At 39.1% G+C, this 15,055-nt stretch overlaps 1 protein-coding gene and 1 pseudogene across 2 annotated transcripts; both read right to left on the reverse strand.

The window, feature by feature from the left end:
• Positions 1 to 8,786: 8,786 nt before the first annotated feature.
• LOC147570300 (serpin-ZX pseudogene) lies at positions 8,787 to 11,407 on the reverse strand (annotated as a pseudogene). Its single transcript, XR_015235348.1, has 3 exons — positions 11,275 to 11,407; positions 10,103 to 10,275; positions 8,787 to 9,885 (listed from the first exon to the last, which is right to left on the reverse strand). The product of XR_015235348.1 is annotated as a serpin-ZX pseudogene (transcript).
• Positions 11,408 to 13,128: 1,721 nt separating this feature from the next.
• On the reverse strand, positions 13,129 to 14,804 carry LOC147570301 (serpin-Z1B-like). The gene is made up of 2 exons (XM_086672713.1): positions 14,300 to 14,804; positions 13,129 to 14,198 (listed from the first exon to the last, which is right to left on the reverse strand). The coding sequence occupies exons 1-2, from the start codon at positions 14,747 to 14,749 to the stop codon at positions 13,377 to 13,379; spliced, it is 1,272 nt and encodes a 423-aa protein (XP_086528839.1). The 5' UTR covers positions 14,750 to 14,804; the 3' UTR covers positions 13,129 to 13,376.
• Positions 14,805 to 15,055: the final 251 nt, after the last annotated feature.

The following is a 15,055-nucleotide window of genomic DNA, read 5'->3' on the forward strand; positions in this document are numbered from 1 at the left end:
GTCTTTCTATAAATTCAATTAAGTGTGGTACTGGTTCGCTAAGTGCTTATGATAAGCTATACTTGCTTAACACTATTGAATCCTATAATGAAACCTTGCACGTGGAAACACGGGGTACGAAAAGGAAAATTACTGAAGTGAATTCAGCAAAATTATGGCATAAGCGTTTGGGTCATATATTCAAAAATAGACTCAAGGGACAGGTGTCGGAAGGTATTTTGGATTCCCTTGACTTCTCAGACTTAGATGTCTGTGCAGAGAAGCATTAAAGACAACAACTTATATCCTTAATATAGTACCATCTAAAGCAGTTGCTAAAACACCTTATGAACTTTGGACAGGGCGAATGCTAAGTCTAAAGCATCTACATATTTGGGAATGTCCATCTGAGGCAAGGCTTTATAGGGCAAACGAAAAAGAAGTTGGACTCCAAAACAATAAGCAACTATTTTATTGGATACTCAGAGCGATCTAGGGGCTACAAATTTTACGATCTCACAAGAAAGTCTATTTTTGAGACGGGAACTGCAGTGTTTTTTTAGGATGTTGAGTTTGGGGGGAGAAATAAGGTTAAAGACATTGTCTTTGAGGAGGAATCAATTATGATTCCTACTACTACTTCTAAAAATGTACCAATTTTCCTGCATACGATTGTCGAAGAAGGAGATTTGGAACCCTTAGAAGACAATGTTAAACAACTCCCCACTCCAGTTCAGGAAGTTGTTCCTGAAGGACAAACTCAACAACCTCAAGAGGAAGTGCCATTAAGGAGATCCATCAGAGAGAGGAGTAGTGCTATTTCAGATGATTACGTAGTATATCTCCAAGAACATGAGGACACTAGTGGATTGACAGAAGATGATCCAATCAACTTTCGTCAAGCCATGCAGGATTTTAACTCTGAAAAAATGGATCAACACCATGAATGAAGAAAATGAATAAGTGCAAGACAATCCAGTTTGGGATCTGTCCCATTACCTGAAGGTAAGAAAACTATTGGTTGCAAATTGATTTTTAAAACCAAAAGGGATTCGAAAGGTAATGTGGAGAGATATAAGGCTCGTCTTGTGGCTAAAGGCTTCACTTAAAAAAAGAAGGCGTGGACTATAAAGAAACGTCTCCAGTTTCTTCGAAAGACTCTTTTAGGATAATTATGACACTTGTTGCACATTTTGATCTTGAGCTACATCAAATGGATGTCAAAACGGCGTTTCGCAATGGAGACATTGATGAAATAATATATATGGTGCAACCCGAAAACTTTGTATCTGTTGATCCAAAGAATATGGTTTGCAAATTAAAGTAATCCATCTATGGGCTCAAGCAGGCTTCTTGTTAGTGGTACTACAAATTTCATCAAGTTGTAGTCTCATTTGGTTTCGAGACAAATATTGTTGAGGATTGTGTGTATCACAAATTCAGTGGGAGTAGCTTTGTATTCCTGGTTTTGTATGTTGAAACTAGGAGACACCCAAGTCGTTAAAGGAGATAAATTTAGTCTAAATTAGTGCCCTCAAACCAATCTAGAAATGCAACAGATTCCTTATGCTTTAGCAGTTGGGAGTCTGATGTATGCTCAAGTTTGTACACGTCCAGATATAGCATTCATTGTCGGTATGTTAGACAAATATTTAAGTACTCCTGGAATGGATCACTGGAAAGCAGCCAAAAAGATTTTCAAATACTAATAGAGAAATAAAGATTATATGCTCATATACAAGAAGTCGGATCCTCTGGGAGATCATAAAGCATTTGATTCCGACTATAGTGGATGCAAATAATTAGAAATCAGTATAAGGCTACATTCGTCTATTTACTGAAAGAGTTATATTAGGAAGAGTGTTAATTAAACACTCATAGCTTCTTTTGGATCATGTAATAGAATTTGTAGCAGTTTATAAGACTTCTAATTTGGATTAGGATTGCAGTATTTTGTCACTAAAAATGGCATTCTAAGGGTATTAAAATACCATCAAAGTCATATTGTGACAATTATTTTGTATTTTTTTCATATTAACAACGACGAGAACTAAAATATAAAGTTCTCGGTTGTGAATAAAAGAACATAGAGTGGGCTTCTTATAAAGCATATTAAGACAAACTCCATTATTGCGGATCCGCTAACTGAGGGATTAACACCGAAGGTGTTTGATGAGAACATTGTTCTCATTGGTGTTATATCACTATATGGTAATAAGGTTTAGCGAGAGTTTGTACACATATGGTTTGGTGTTATTTAGACATTGCTCTATGTTTTGGGTATTTTCTGTAGAAATAAGGTATTCAGTTATTTTACACTCTGTCATATAATGTTAAGGTCGATCTCGCTAAAGTTAAGGGTGGACCAGTTGGAAATAGACATGGTAAGATCACATTGCATGTAATTTCCATGCTACGCGTCCATGATTGATCTATGTCATTTGGTTATGTTGGTATGTGTGAGTACTGATGGATTTAGGAACGATTGAATGTTACGAAAGTCCCTTTAATCCCATACTAGCACAACTGATGGACCAGATTGTTTGGTGTTATAACTAAAAGTCGCGGAAGCTATCGAACCTATCCTAGAAATTGATCCGATTATGAAGATTAATCGAAAAGCTAAGTCAAAATCAAATATGCGAACAGAATTTAACGAGGTTCGGCTTTAAAGCCTACGTCCTCGGGCGAACAAGAAATCTTTATTGAAGGATAGATGAAGACGACTAACACAATCCGCAAGTTCGTCCCAAGATGGTACCGTATAGTAATTAACCTTCTATACTAAATCTTCGACGACCGAGAAATTTAACACCGCTCAAAACTATGAACAAAAAATCTCTCTTACTTGCTCTCTCTCTAGCTCTCTCTAAAGAAGAGTTGTGTTTGTGTTGGTGTGTGTTACAAAGACTCAAGACCCCCCTTTTATAATACTATAAGCCGACCTTTAACTTGGAAATTTAGAAACTTTGGTTTCTAAATTTGGTGCCAATTAATTAGAAACTCAAATTGGATGCATCCACCGACCATATGCAACTCAAATTAATTAGAAACTCAAACCGCCTCTTCAATTGGCTGCACCAAACCGCCACCAAAACCGCCTCTTATAACTTTTAGAAACTGCCTCTTACAATTCTCCACCTCGTACACAATTTGATATACTTCAAATTTTGGACGAACACCAGGATACTCCTTGTAAGATATATCTGCTTCTTGTAACTTCATCCGACTGCACCATATGACCATGGTTGCCTACGTACCCTTTTACAGGATCAAGCCTATCGTAGTTCTACCAACCCTTCACATAAAGATTACCTTGTCGCCATTACGCCCTTTCGGGCAACTTAACACGAGCCGATTTGCAGCAATTCCAGACAATGCTGAAACTTGCTACACGTCACCACTTTAGTCAACATGTCCGCGGGATTCTCATCTGTGTGTACCTTCATGAGAGAAACATCACCTTCCTCTATGACATCTCGTACAAAGTGATACCTGACATCGATATGCTTAGTGCGAGCATGGTGAACCTGATTCTTCGCCAAGTGGATCGCACTTTGACTATCACACCATACATCTACGCACTCTTGCTTAATCCCTAGATCATCCAGAAGACCCCACAACCACAATGCTTCCTTCACACCCTCGGCCATAGCCATATACTCGGCCTCCGTAGTAGATAACGCAACTGTAGATTGTAACATCGATCGCCAACTAACTGGAGCACCATGTACCTTAAATACATAACCAGTAGTAGATCGTCTTCTATCTAGATCGCCAGCATAATCCGAGTCAACATAACCGCTTACCTGACATGTGTCTCCACCAAAGCACAAACCCGTATCAATAGTACCCTTCAAGTACCTCAAGACCCACTTCACAGCTTCCCAATGTGTCTTCCCCGGATTTGCCATAAACCTGCTAACCACACTGACCGCCTGTGAAATATCTGGACGAGTACACACCATAGCGTACATCAAACTGCCAACTGCACTAGCATACGGTACACGATTCATATGATCCTTCTCCACCGTAGTAGTGGGAGATTGTTTTCCCGAGAGCCTGAAGTGTGGTGCCAAAGGTGTTGACACCGCCTTCGCATTCTGCATCCCGAATCGAGAGACTACTCGTTCGACGTAACCTTTCTGATTCAAGTACAGTTTCTTACTTGACCGCTCTCTCTTAATCTCCATTCCCAGTATCTTCTTTGCAGCGCCCATGTCTTTCATCTCAAACTCTTGACTGAGTTGAGATTTCAACTTATCTATCTCCACCATGCTTCGAGAAGCAATAAGCATGTCATCCACATACAAAAGGAGATAAATAAAGTCACCTTCGCGAAGCTTCTTGATGTATACACAACAATCATAGTCACTTCTGCGAAAACCATGCTTTAGCATGAAAAAATCAAATCGTTTGTACCATTGGCGAGGGGATTGTTTCAATCCGTAAAGAGATTTCCTCAAACGACATACTTGATTTTCTTTGCCCTCAACCTTGTATCCCTCAGGTTGAGCCATATAAATTTCTTCTTCCAAATCTCCGTGCAAGAAGGCGGTTTTAACATCGAGTTGTTCCAGCTCAAGATCCCTGTGAGCAACAATACTCAATAGCACCCGAATAGAAGTATGTTTCACGACCGGTGAGAAAATCTCATTGTAGTCGACCCCTTCTTTCTGTGCATAACCCTTGGCCACTAGTCTTGCCTTATACCTTGTACCCTTGATCTCGGAAGAATCCTCTTTCTTCTTGTACACCCATTTACAACCAATAACAGACTTACCTTCGGGCAATGGGACAACCTCCCATGTCTGGTTCTTGTGAAGAGACTCCATCTCTTCTTGCATAGCAACCAACCAACTCTCTCTTTCCGCCGCGGTGATAGCTTGTTTGAAGGTGACCGGCTCGTCGTCTTCCACCGAGAGTGCATATTCAACCACATTTGCCTGCCCGTAATGCCTAAGAGGTTTGTCTGACCCTAACCTCTGTACCGGCTTATATAACCGTTTTGGCCTAGTGTGTACCGAAACATCCTGCTGTTGTTGTTGTAAAACTTGTGTACCTTCCCCTTGAACCTCCTCATGATCGGGTTCATCAATTTCCTCATCTTGAGTATTATCCTGATGCTCCACCTGATCATGATTCCTAGAAACCCGTTGGTCTTCGGCTTCTACTTCCACTACTTGAGCTTTAGTAGACCCAACATCACCACAACTAGGCACCGTAGCTTTCGCCATAGCTACAATAGATGACTCATCAAACACCACATCTCTGCTGATTACAAACTTCTTGTCTTCCGTACACCATAGCCGATAACCCTTGACTCCTGTAGCATATCCTAAGAAAATTGCCTTCTTTGCACTATTGTCAAGTTTGTTACCTTTAACATGGTAATAGGCCGTACAACCGAAAACCTTAAGTCTCCCGTAATCTGCATGTTCACCTGACCACACCTCGTAAGGTATGCCGCCATCTAAAGAAGAATGTGGAGACCTGTTCACAATATAACAAGCTGTAGCAACAGATTCTGCCCACCATTCTACGCCTAATCCCGAATTGGAGCGCATACATCTAGCCTTCTCAAGTAGTGTACGGTTCAATCTCTCTGCGACTCCATTCTGCTGAGGTGTGTTTACTACTGTCCAGTGCCTCACAATGCCTTCCTGATTACAAAACTCCTTGAATGCCCCATCCGTGTACTCGGTCCCATTATCCGACCTTAACGTCTTCAGCTTTCGACCAGTTTTGTTCTCAACCATTGCTTTCCACACCAGGAATGTGTTGAATACCTCATTCTTATGCTTCAGAAAATAAAGCCAGACAAATCTCGAATGATCATCAACGAATGTAACAAAATACCTGGAACCACCCTTGGAAGGTAACTTTGCCGGTCCCCAGACATCGGTGTGTACGTAGTCTAACACCTCTTTGCTCCTGTGCTTGCTTGTAGAGAACGTCACCCTGTGTGCCTTCCCGAACACACAATGCTCACAAAACTCCATGCAAGGCTTCTTCATGTCCTTCAACAAACCTTTCCCGCACATCAAAGATAGACCCTTTTCTGACATATGCCCAAGGCGCATATGCCAAAGCCTCGTACTAGCCGTTGGATCCCTTCCACTGATTCCTACTGCTACATCTCCCATAATTGTTGTCCCCAAAAGTTTGTATAAATTTCCGTAACGAGTACCTCTCATTACCACCAAAGAACCCTTAACGACTTTTATGGAGCCATTCTCTATAATTATCTTACAGCCGTTCCGCTCCAACACACCAAGGGAAATTAGATTTTTCCGCAAATCGGGTATGTGTCTTACGTCCGTCAATGTTCTCACCACTCCATCGTGCATCTTGATCCGTATTGTTCCGAGTCCCACAGTTTTACATATACTATCATCACCCAGTATAACTGTACCACCATCTATACTCCTATAGGTAGTAAACATCTCCCTATTTGGGCACATATGGTGTGACGCCCCTGAATCAAGCATCCACTTATCGAAGATCTTCTCAGACACCTCTGTCACCGAGAAACATTCGTCCGCCTCTTCTGACACATATCCCGCCTCTTGCATCTCTTGTTTCTCCTTGTAGCCTTCGTTCTTTTGCTTCAACTTTCTCTTTGGACAAGCCGCTTTAAAGTGGCCAAGCTCACCACAACTAAAGCACGTTTTCTTGAAAGAGCCTCTAGATTTGGATCTAGATTTCCCGCCCTTTCCCTTTCCCCTTTCATTACTCCTCCCCCTCGTTACAAATAACCCTTGTGCTTGTTCTTTGTCTACTCCACCCGACGCCATACTGCTAGTAGCAACCTTACGAAGGTCATCCGCTAATAGCGAATTTCTCGTCTCTTCCATGGTTAGACTATCACCAACAAGCATCAAAGTTTGAACAAGGTTCTCATAGGATTTAGGTAATGAAAGTAACAATATGAGGGCTTGGTCCTCATCCTCAACCTTAACATCAATATCCTTCAAATCTGAGATAATCCTGTCAAACCTATTCACATATTCCTGAATAGAAGAACCCTCTTCCATTCTACATGTGAATAATTTGGATTTTAAGTAGACCCGATTCGTTAAAGTTTTCGTCATGAAACTGCTTTCTAATTTTAACCACACACCCGCCGCCGTTGTTTCTTCGTCTACTAGGAACGCCACGTCCCTCTCAAGACACAACATAATGGTAGCCCGTGCTTCGAGATCTAACTCCTCCCAATCCTCATCTGACATATCTCCTGGTTTCTTTCCCGTCAACGTCTTGTGTAATTTCTGCGAGATTAACAGATTCTTCATCTGCATCCGCCAATAAGAAAAATCGTTTTTCCCATTGAACTTCTCTATCTCATATTTCCCTGCTTTGACCGTACCACTTCTCGATCCCATCTTCTCTTCGTTCAATCTCAACAAGGCTCTGGTACCAATTGTTATAACTAAAAGTCGCGGAAGCTATCGAACCTATCCTAGAAATTGATCCGATTATGAAGATTAATCGAAAAGCTAAGTCAAAATCAAATATGCGAACAGAATTTAACGAGGTTTGGCTTTAAAGCCTACGTCCTCGGGCGAACAAGAAATCTTTATTGAAGGATAGATGAAGACGACTAACACAATCCGCAAGTTCGTCCCAAGATGGTACCGTATAGTAATTAACCTTCTATACTAAATCTTCGACGACCGAGAAATTTAACACCACTCAAAACTATGAACAAAAAATCTCTCTTACTTGCTCTCTCTCTAGCTCTCTCTAAAGAAGAGTTGTGTTTGTGTTGGTGTGTGTTACAAAGACTCAAGACCCCCCTTTTATAATACTATAAGCCGACCTTTAACTTGGAAATTTAGAAACTTTGGTTTCTAAATTTGGTGCCAATTAATTAGAAACTCAAATTGGATGCATCCACCGACCATATGCAACTCAAATTAATTAGAAACTCAAACCGCCTCTTCAATTGGCTGCACCAAACCGCCACCAAAACCGCCTCTTATAACTTTTAGAAACTGCCTCTTACATTTGGGATACCTAATATTTGATAGCACAACTGATGTACACATTTCTAAATAGCATATGTGGCCCAAGTGGGAGATTGTTGGAAGAAATTCTAACATATGTGGGCTAACATATGTATAGACATGTGTATGGCTATCTCAGTAAATTGTCAAGTCGTAAAGTGGTCTAATACGGATTGACTTGACCAGTAGGTATCAAATTGTCATGGAATAAACGTGTAGAGACCATTAAGTGATTTCTAATTTGATGAGGGGCCAAATTAGAAATAAAAGTCTATAAATAGGGGTTATGGTCCCCATTTAGGCTTCTTCCCTAATCTCTACAATTTTGGTTAAGTGTGAAATCCCTTCATCACAAGAGAGGTTCTAAAAGGAAGAAGAACCAAGTGGAAGATCAACCCATCACATCAAATATAAGCTATGGATCAAGGTACGCTTCCATAATTTATTTCATCTCTATGAATCTTTTGGAGTTTATGTAAGTATGCTTGTTCATGTTATTTGATTTCATCGTAATCATCTTATAAACATGATTAGATTAAGCATGTAAGGTTATATTTTGTAACAGGGACTCCCCATACACTCCATGGTGTACACATGCTTGTCTTTTTAGCTACCTCAGCAATGAGGTATGGCAGGGAATACATGGAGAAGTCCCCAAATAATTTTTGTAAAAACATCTTTCACGGGCAAAGAGTCCGAGTCAGACATGAAGACTGAGCATAGATTTATTATTGATCTTCCCTCAACACAACCAAGACACAAATGAGCAATCACAACCCAAAACTACTAGGTTCCAGCTTGAGCACATTTTAAAGAAAAATTTAGATAGATAAAAGCAGTCTAGATATTAGCCTTATAATATTTTGTAGTACTAATAATTATCTCTGTTTTTTTGTCCATCTCACAAAGCTTAATATAATGCGAAAAAACTGACATTAACCAAAACCAAATACTAAGATTTTCATAATTCTATCCCAAAAATTAGTAACAAATGATTATATATTTCTATCTCTAGCTAGATACCATCAAAGAGGATGACGGCCTGTACGATTAGAATAGCTTCAATCGGATGACGACCTGTACGATTAGAATAGCTTCAATCGGATGACGGATCAAGGACATAACCCATAAACAATACAACCATATTGACATCGTCTCTGATTATAAACAAAAAAGGATGATCGGCTACGAAGTTCGCTTCTGGTTCTACTGGTCTTGGCCCCATACTAGCTAACTGTACACGCCTAATAACAGTAGAAGCAGCAGCTTTAGTTCCTTGTTCCTCAACCTCAACAAAGCATTTGTGTATGGCTTGCGAAACGAAAACTTTTTTCGTTAGTGGAGAATCACTATCCAACATCTTAGTCAGGTCTGCTTTCACAGGATGGAAAGGCAAATCCAGACCCAAGTCATCCTTTAGTACTCTTGATAGTTCAATGTCAAATGATATCTTAAATTTTGGAACCCTAAACTCTCTCGTCATAACCCTTCGTTTTGGAAGATGATATTCTTCCAAGAAATCCGATTCAGAACCCACCTTTTCAATCAGACCATCAAGTCCGTCTCGCTTATTAGGTAAGAATATATACATGGAAAGGTGTTGTTTTTCATGGTCCTTGGTGGCTTGTTGGTAAGGAAGTTTCAGGACTTTAAAACTACCGAAACATGAAATGTATTGATTGTAGTCGCTAGTCATGAAAGGGACTTTAACCGAGGTTCCGTTGAGGAGATGGAAGTTTAATTTCTTTGTTTTTGATTTATTAAACTGACCTTTCTCCCATAAACCTCTGAAATAGATTGCATTGGCCAATACTATCTGTGTGCGTCCATCGATAGCTCCGCGGGGAAGTATATTTGTGATTAGTCCTTTCGTGTTCTCCTCAGCCCATTTGTTCACCTGTTTGTCACTTCTTTGGCCTTCAAAAATATATTATCAAACCATAACATTAAAACTAAATAAAGTTAGAGACAAGTATTGTAGTTAAGCAAGAGAATAGTCTACATGGAAGAAAAACGATCTAGCAACCAAAAGTATAATGTTTAGGTCCTCTCTACTCATTGCTGATTGGTTTTGAGTTGGACTATCACAAACTAACCGATCTTATATATCATACCTGAGTTTTGAAATCGACTGCTTCAGCTATAGCTCTGTAGATTGAAGTAGCAGTTTCTTTAAAAGAAGGTTTGAGAGCACCACCACCACCACATGAAGTACTATTATTATTGACCCATACCCCACCTATGAACGACAAAACAGGTCCGTTTGCTTTATCCCCGGCTGTAGTGACTGAATAATCCCACAATGATGAGGTAAGGATTTTAGTTTTTTATTCATTCTTCTCTCCTCTCACCTCTACTAGAACTCCGGCAACCTCCACCGGCTTCCGGCGATTTCAACCATTAATACCGGCGATCACCATCAACAGAGTTCTCTCTTCTCTCTTTTCTCTTCGTTCTTCTTTATTCTCTCTCTCCTCTCTCCTCTTATCCTCTCTTATTATCTACCAAAATTTTTGGATCTGGTTTCTAGGATTTTATTACGTGGGTTTTGGGGTTTAACAGATTATCTTGTACGGGTTTTTGTTATCTTTTGATGTTAACCTAATCGATCTATTTGAATCAAACCCTAGTTTGTTATTTAGTAACTTCTATAAGTTTCATTTTATAATCAAAACTTGGAAAATGTCTTTAGTATTGTAGAAATTCCATCTTGAAGCTGGATCAAACCCTAACCTAATTATATCATGAACACCGCACCATTGTTTATTACAAAAACCTAACCTAATACATTGTGATTACAGAAAATAGGGATCAAGGGTATACCTCAATGGGAGATCTAAATCCAAACAATTGAATGATCTTATATAATCACGAAAACTTGATTCTTGGAAGATTTTCTTCCATTCATTTTCACTTCTCTCTCTTCCTGAAGTATACATGGTTAGCAAGAAAATATCATAATACATGGGTTGCAAAGAGAGAGAGAAGCAGATAGAGAAGAGAGAAAGAAACAAGTTGCAACCATTTCCGGCCAGCACTTTCATTCCGGCGACTTGAGGGGAGTGTTTGGTTTGAATTTTTTTGGTTTTCCACCTTCTTCCCGGGAAACTTTTCTGCTTTCCCCAAAACAGTGGCCTTCAAAATAATGCTTCATAGTTTCTGATTTTCCGTATCCACGATACACCTTTCCCATAAGTGTAATTCAGAAGGTGAAGAGGGTTTGGGAATTGAACCTACGAACCCGAGCTTATCTTTTGCTCGAAGAGCCATCTTCATAGCTCTTGACCAGGAGGCATAGTTATCTTCAGATAATAACGAGCGATGAGAACCGGAGTTGGTGAATCAGAGTGATGAACATCAAATACCGGATTTGGTGGTGGATGAGGAGTATAATCAGCAGAGGAAGTTGCAGTAGTCATGATAAAAGAAATTGATATTCAAAAAAAAAAGGCCAGCGCTTTGGGGAAAGCTAAATAGTTTCCGGGGTGTGAAGACTTGGTCAAAAATTGGTCAATTTTGTTTGACAATTTTATTTAGGGGGAAAGCAAAATACTTCTCCACCTCAGCTCTCTATCTCTCCGCCTCACCTCACTCTCTCTCCACCTCACCTCTTTATCTTCTCCGATTAGGTCGCCGGCCGGAAAATTTTCCTGCCGGCGACCATGAAAAAAATAATAATAATAATATGTTCACTCTCTCTCTCTCTACAAATTCATGGCAACCCTCGTTCCCCATATAGTTTCTCTCCCAAACCCTAATTTCATAAGAAAAAGTCAGAAGTTTATCAGAAAACCCATTTCCCGATTAAACGATCAGAATCGATACTCTTCCGATTACCCTATAATTACTCTAATCGATCAATGTTCAAACACAATTCAATTGAAACAAATCCATGCTCAAATGCTTCGCATTGGTCTCTTCTTCGACTCTTATTCTGCAAGCAGACTCATTACAATTTGCACATTATCTTCGTTTTCACTTAATCTTGATTATGCATTTATACCCAGAAAGTGTTCGATCAAATTCCCCAACCAAATATTTATACGTGGAATACTCACGCTTATTCTTCAACTCTTCAAGTGATAATCCTACCCAAAGCATTCTTATGTTTACCCAAATGCTTCATGAATGCCCTGATCCTCCTAATAAGTTTACTTTCCCTTTCTTGATTAAGGCAGCTTCCGAAATCTGGTTTACGAGAAGGTCAAGTGTTTCATGGAATGGCAGTTAAAGCTTCACTTGATTGTGATGTTTATATCCTGAATTCCCTGATCCATTTTTATGCTTCATGTGGGGATATAAATCAGGCTTATAAATTGTTCATGAAAATTCCTGAAAGGGATGTTGTTTCTTGGAATTCTATGATTACTGCTTTTTCTTAGGCTAACTTTCCCGAGTCCGGTCTGTTCTTCAACAGACCGGAACTCCGGCGAAGGGAAACCCCTTCGCCGGAGTTTCTAGAGAGAGAGAGAGAGTGAAATTTTTTTTTTTTAATGGTCGCCGGCCGGAAAATTTTCCAGCCGGCGACCTAATCGGAGAAGATAGAGGTGAGGTGAGGTGGAGATAGAGTGAGGTGAGGTGGAGTGTTTTTTTTATTTCCCCTTAAAATTTATTTCCCCGGAAAATCTCTAAAATTCTACATATTCCCTTTAAAATTTCACACCCCTGAAACAAACTATTTAGCTTTCCCCAAAGCGCTGGCCAAAAAAAAAATCGAATTGGCTCTTATACCATGTGAAGAGGTAAATCACCTCTTGAATAATTAATGTAATACTTGAGTGAACATAGAAGAGAGAGAGAGAGAGAGAAATCGTGTGAGGGGGAAAGAGAGAGAAAAATATGAGAAAGAATTCTCTGTGTGTTTATTCAGATAGCAGTAAATCTTAAAAAATCGCAAATCTTCCTTATACACATTATCACATAAAATAACAACTTCTAATCAACAAACCCTAGCATAGTCGGTTGGTTAGGCTTGTATGGTGTCGGTTGGGCCTTGCATGACGGTTGGACCTTGCTTGATGTCGGTTGGGCTTGTATTTGTTTGGGCCTGGTAAGATACCTTAACCCATACTAATGAGCAATAACAAGCCTAAACTACTAGGTTCTAGCTTGAGCACATTTTTAAGAAAAACTTGAGATAGATAAAAGCAGTCTAGATATGAGCCTTATTATAATATTCTCATCAATATTCTGTGTAGTACTAATAATTATCTCTGTTTTTTTTTTCTCCATCTCACAAAGCTTAATATAATGCGAAAAACTGACATTAACCAAAACCTAATACTAAGATTTTCATAATTGTCTCCCAAAATTAATAACGAATGATTATATATTTCTATCTCTAGCTAGATACCATCAAAGAAGACGACCTGTACGATTAGAATAACTTCAATCGGAGAATGAGGGATTAAGGACATGCCCCATAAACAATACAACCCTATTGACATCGTCTCTGATTATAAACAAAAAAGGATGATCGGCTACAAAGTCTACTACTGGTACTGGTTGTCTTGGCGCTTTAGCAGCTAACTGTTTACGCACAATAAAAGTAGAAGAAGCAGCAGCTTCAGTTCCTTGTTCATCAACTTCAACAAAGCATTTGTGTATGGCTTTTGAAACAAAAAGATTTTCCTCTCCAGGACTCTCCAACATCTTAGTCAGGTCTGCTTTCACCCGGTCGAAAGGCAAATCCAGACCCAAGTCATCCTTTAGTACTCTTGATAGTTCAATATCAAATGAGATCTTAAATTTTGGAACCCAAAATTCTCCCTTCCTAATCCTATTTTTTGGAAGATGTCTTTCCAAGAAATTTGCTGATTCAGAGCTCACCTTTTTTATCAGATCACCAAGTCCATCTCGCTCATTAGGTAAGAATATATACATGGAAAGGCGTTGTTTTTCAGAGTTGGTGGCTTGTTCGTAAGGAAGTTTGAGGACTTTAAAGGTATCAAAACTTGAAATGTAATCTTCAATGAAGTTACTAGTCATGAAAGGGACTTCAACCGAGGTTCCGTTGAGGAGATAGAAGTTTTTTTCCTTTGTTCTTGATTTATCAAACTGATCTTGTTCCCATAAACCTCTGAAATAGAGTGCATTCGCCAATACTATCTGTGTGCTTTCATTGATAGCTCCGTCCGGAAGTAGATTTTTTATTAATCCTTTTGTGTTCTCCTCGGCCCATTTGTTCACCTTATTTGTCACTTCTTTGACCTTCAATTAAATCAAGTCATTATTATTATTAAACCATAATAAAAATTAAACTAAACTGAAATACAAACAATAATGGTAATTAACTTGTCATGTCTTCTTACCTGAGTTTCGAAATCGACAGCTTCAGCTTTAGCTCTGTAGATTGAAGTAGCAGTTTCTTTAAAAGAAGGTTTGAGAGCACCACCACCACCACATGAAGTACTATTATTATTGACCCAAACCCCACCTATGAACGACAGAACAGGTCCGTTTGCTTTATTTCCGGTTGTAGTGACTGAATAATCCCACAATGATGAGTTAAGGATTTTAGAAACATAAGTGTTAAGATCAGTGAGATTTTTGCGCTTGAGAAAACGCAAGAGTTGTTTTAGGGTTTGACCATCTGAACCAGAAGCTAATAAGGATAAAGCAGAGTAGATAGAAAAGGGTGAGAAAACAAAGTTATTATCTTTAGCCTCATTCAACCACACATGTTCAACTAGTTTACTCAATGAATTTTTTTGAATAGTAGTAATAGGAGTTGTCTCCTTTCTCTTCCTCTTCCTCTCCATTAATTAGTATTTACTACTACTTTCTTGTAAATTAAGCTGAAAAAATTAATCAGACAAGTATATATATATATATATGGAAGAATAAGGGAAGTGGAAGGTATATCTTGTTTCTTGTTTAAATACAAGTACTAGAGTCGGCTTATTATAGAGATTGCTTTTTAGGGTTTAAAAATATCCGAGTTTCTAAATTTCAGCCCGGACCAGCCCATAAGGAAACCGGGCTAGGTCAACACAGGTCTAGTCCGGGTATCCTCCATTTTTATAGAGTATTTTATGAACTTCCTTCTGAATACGTTTTACACTTAA

This window comes from Eschscholzia californica, unplaced genomic scaffold (assembly GCF_041429995.1).
Source record: "Eschscholzia californica isolate CP2 unplaced genomic scaffold, dmEscCali1.0.p SCAF_1, whole genome shotgun sequence".
Taxonomy (NCBI): Eukaryota; Viridiplantae; Streptophyta; class Magnoliopsida; order Ranunculales; family Papaveraceae; genus Eschscholzia; species Eschscholzia californica.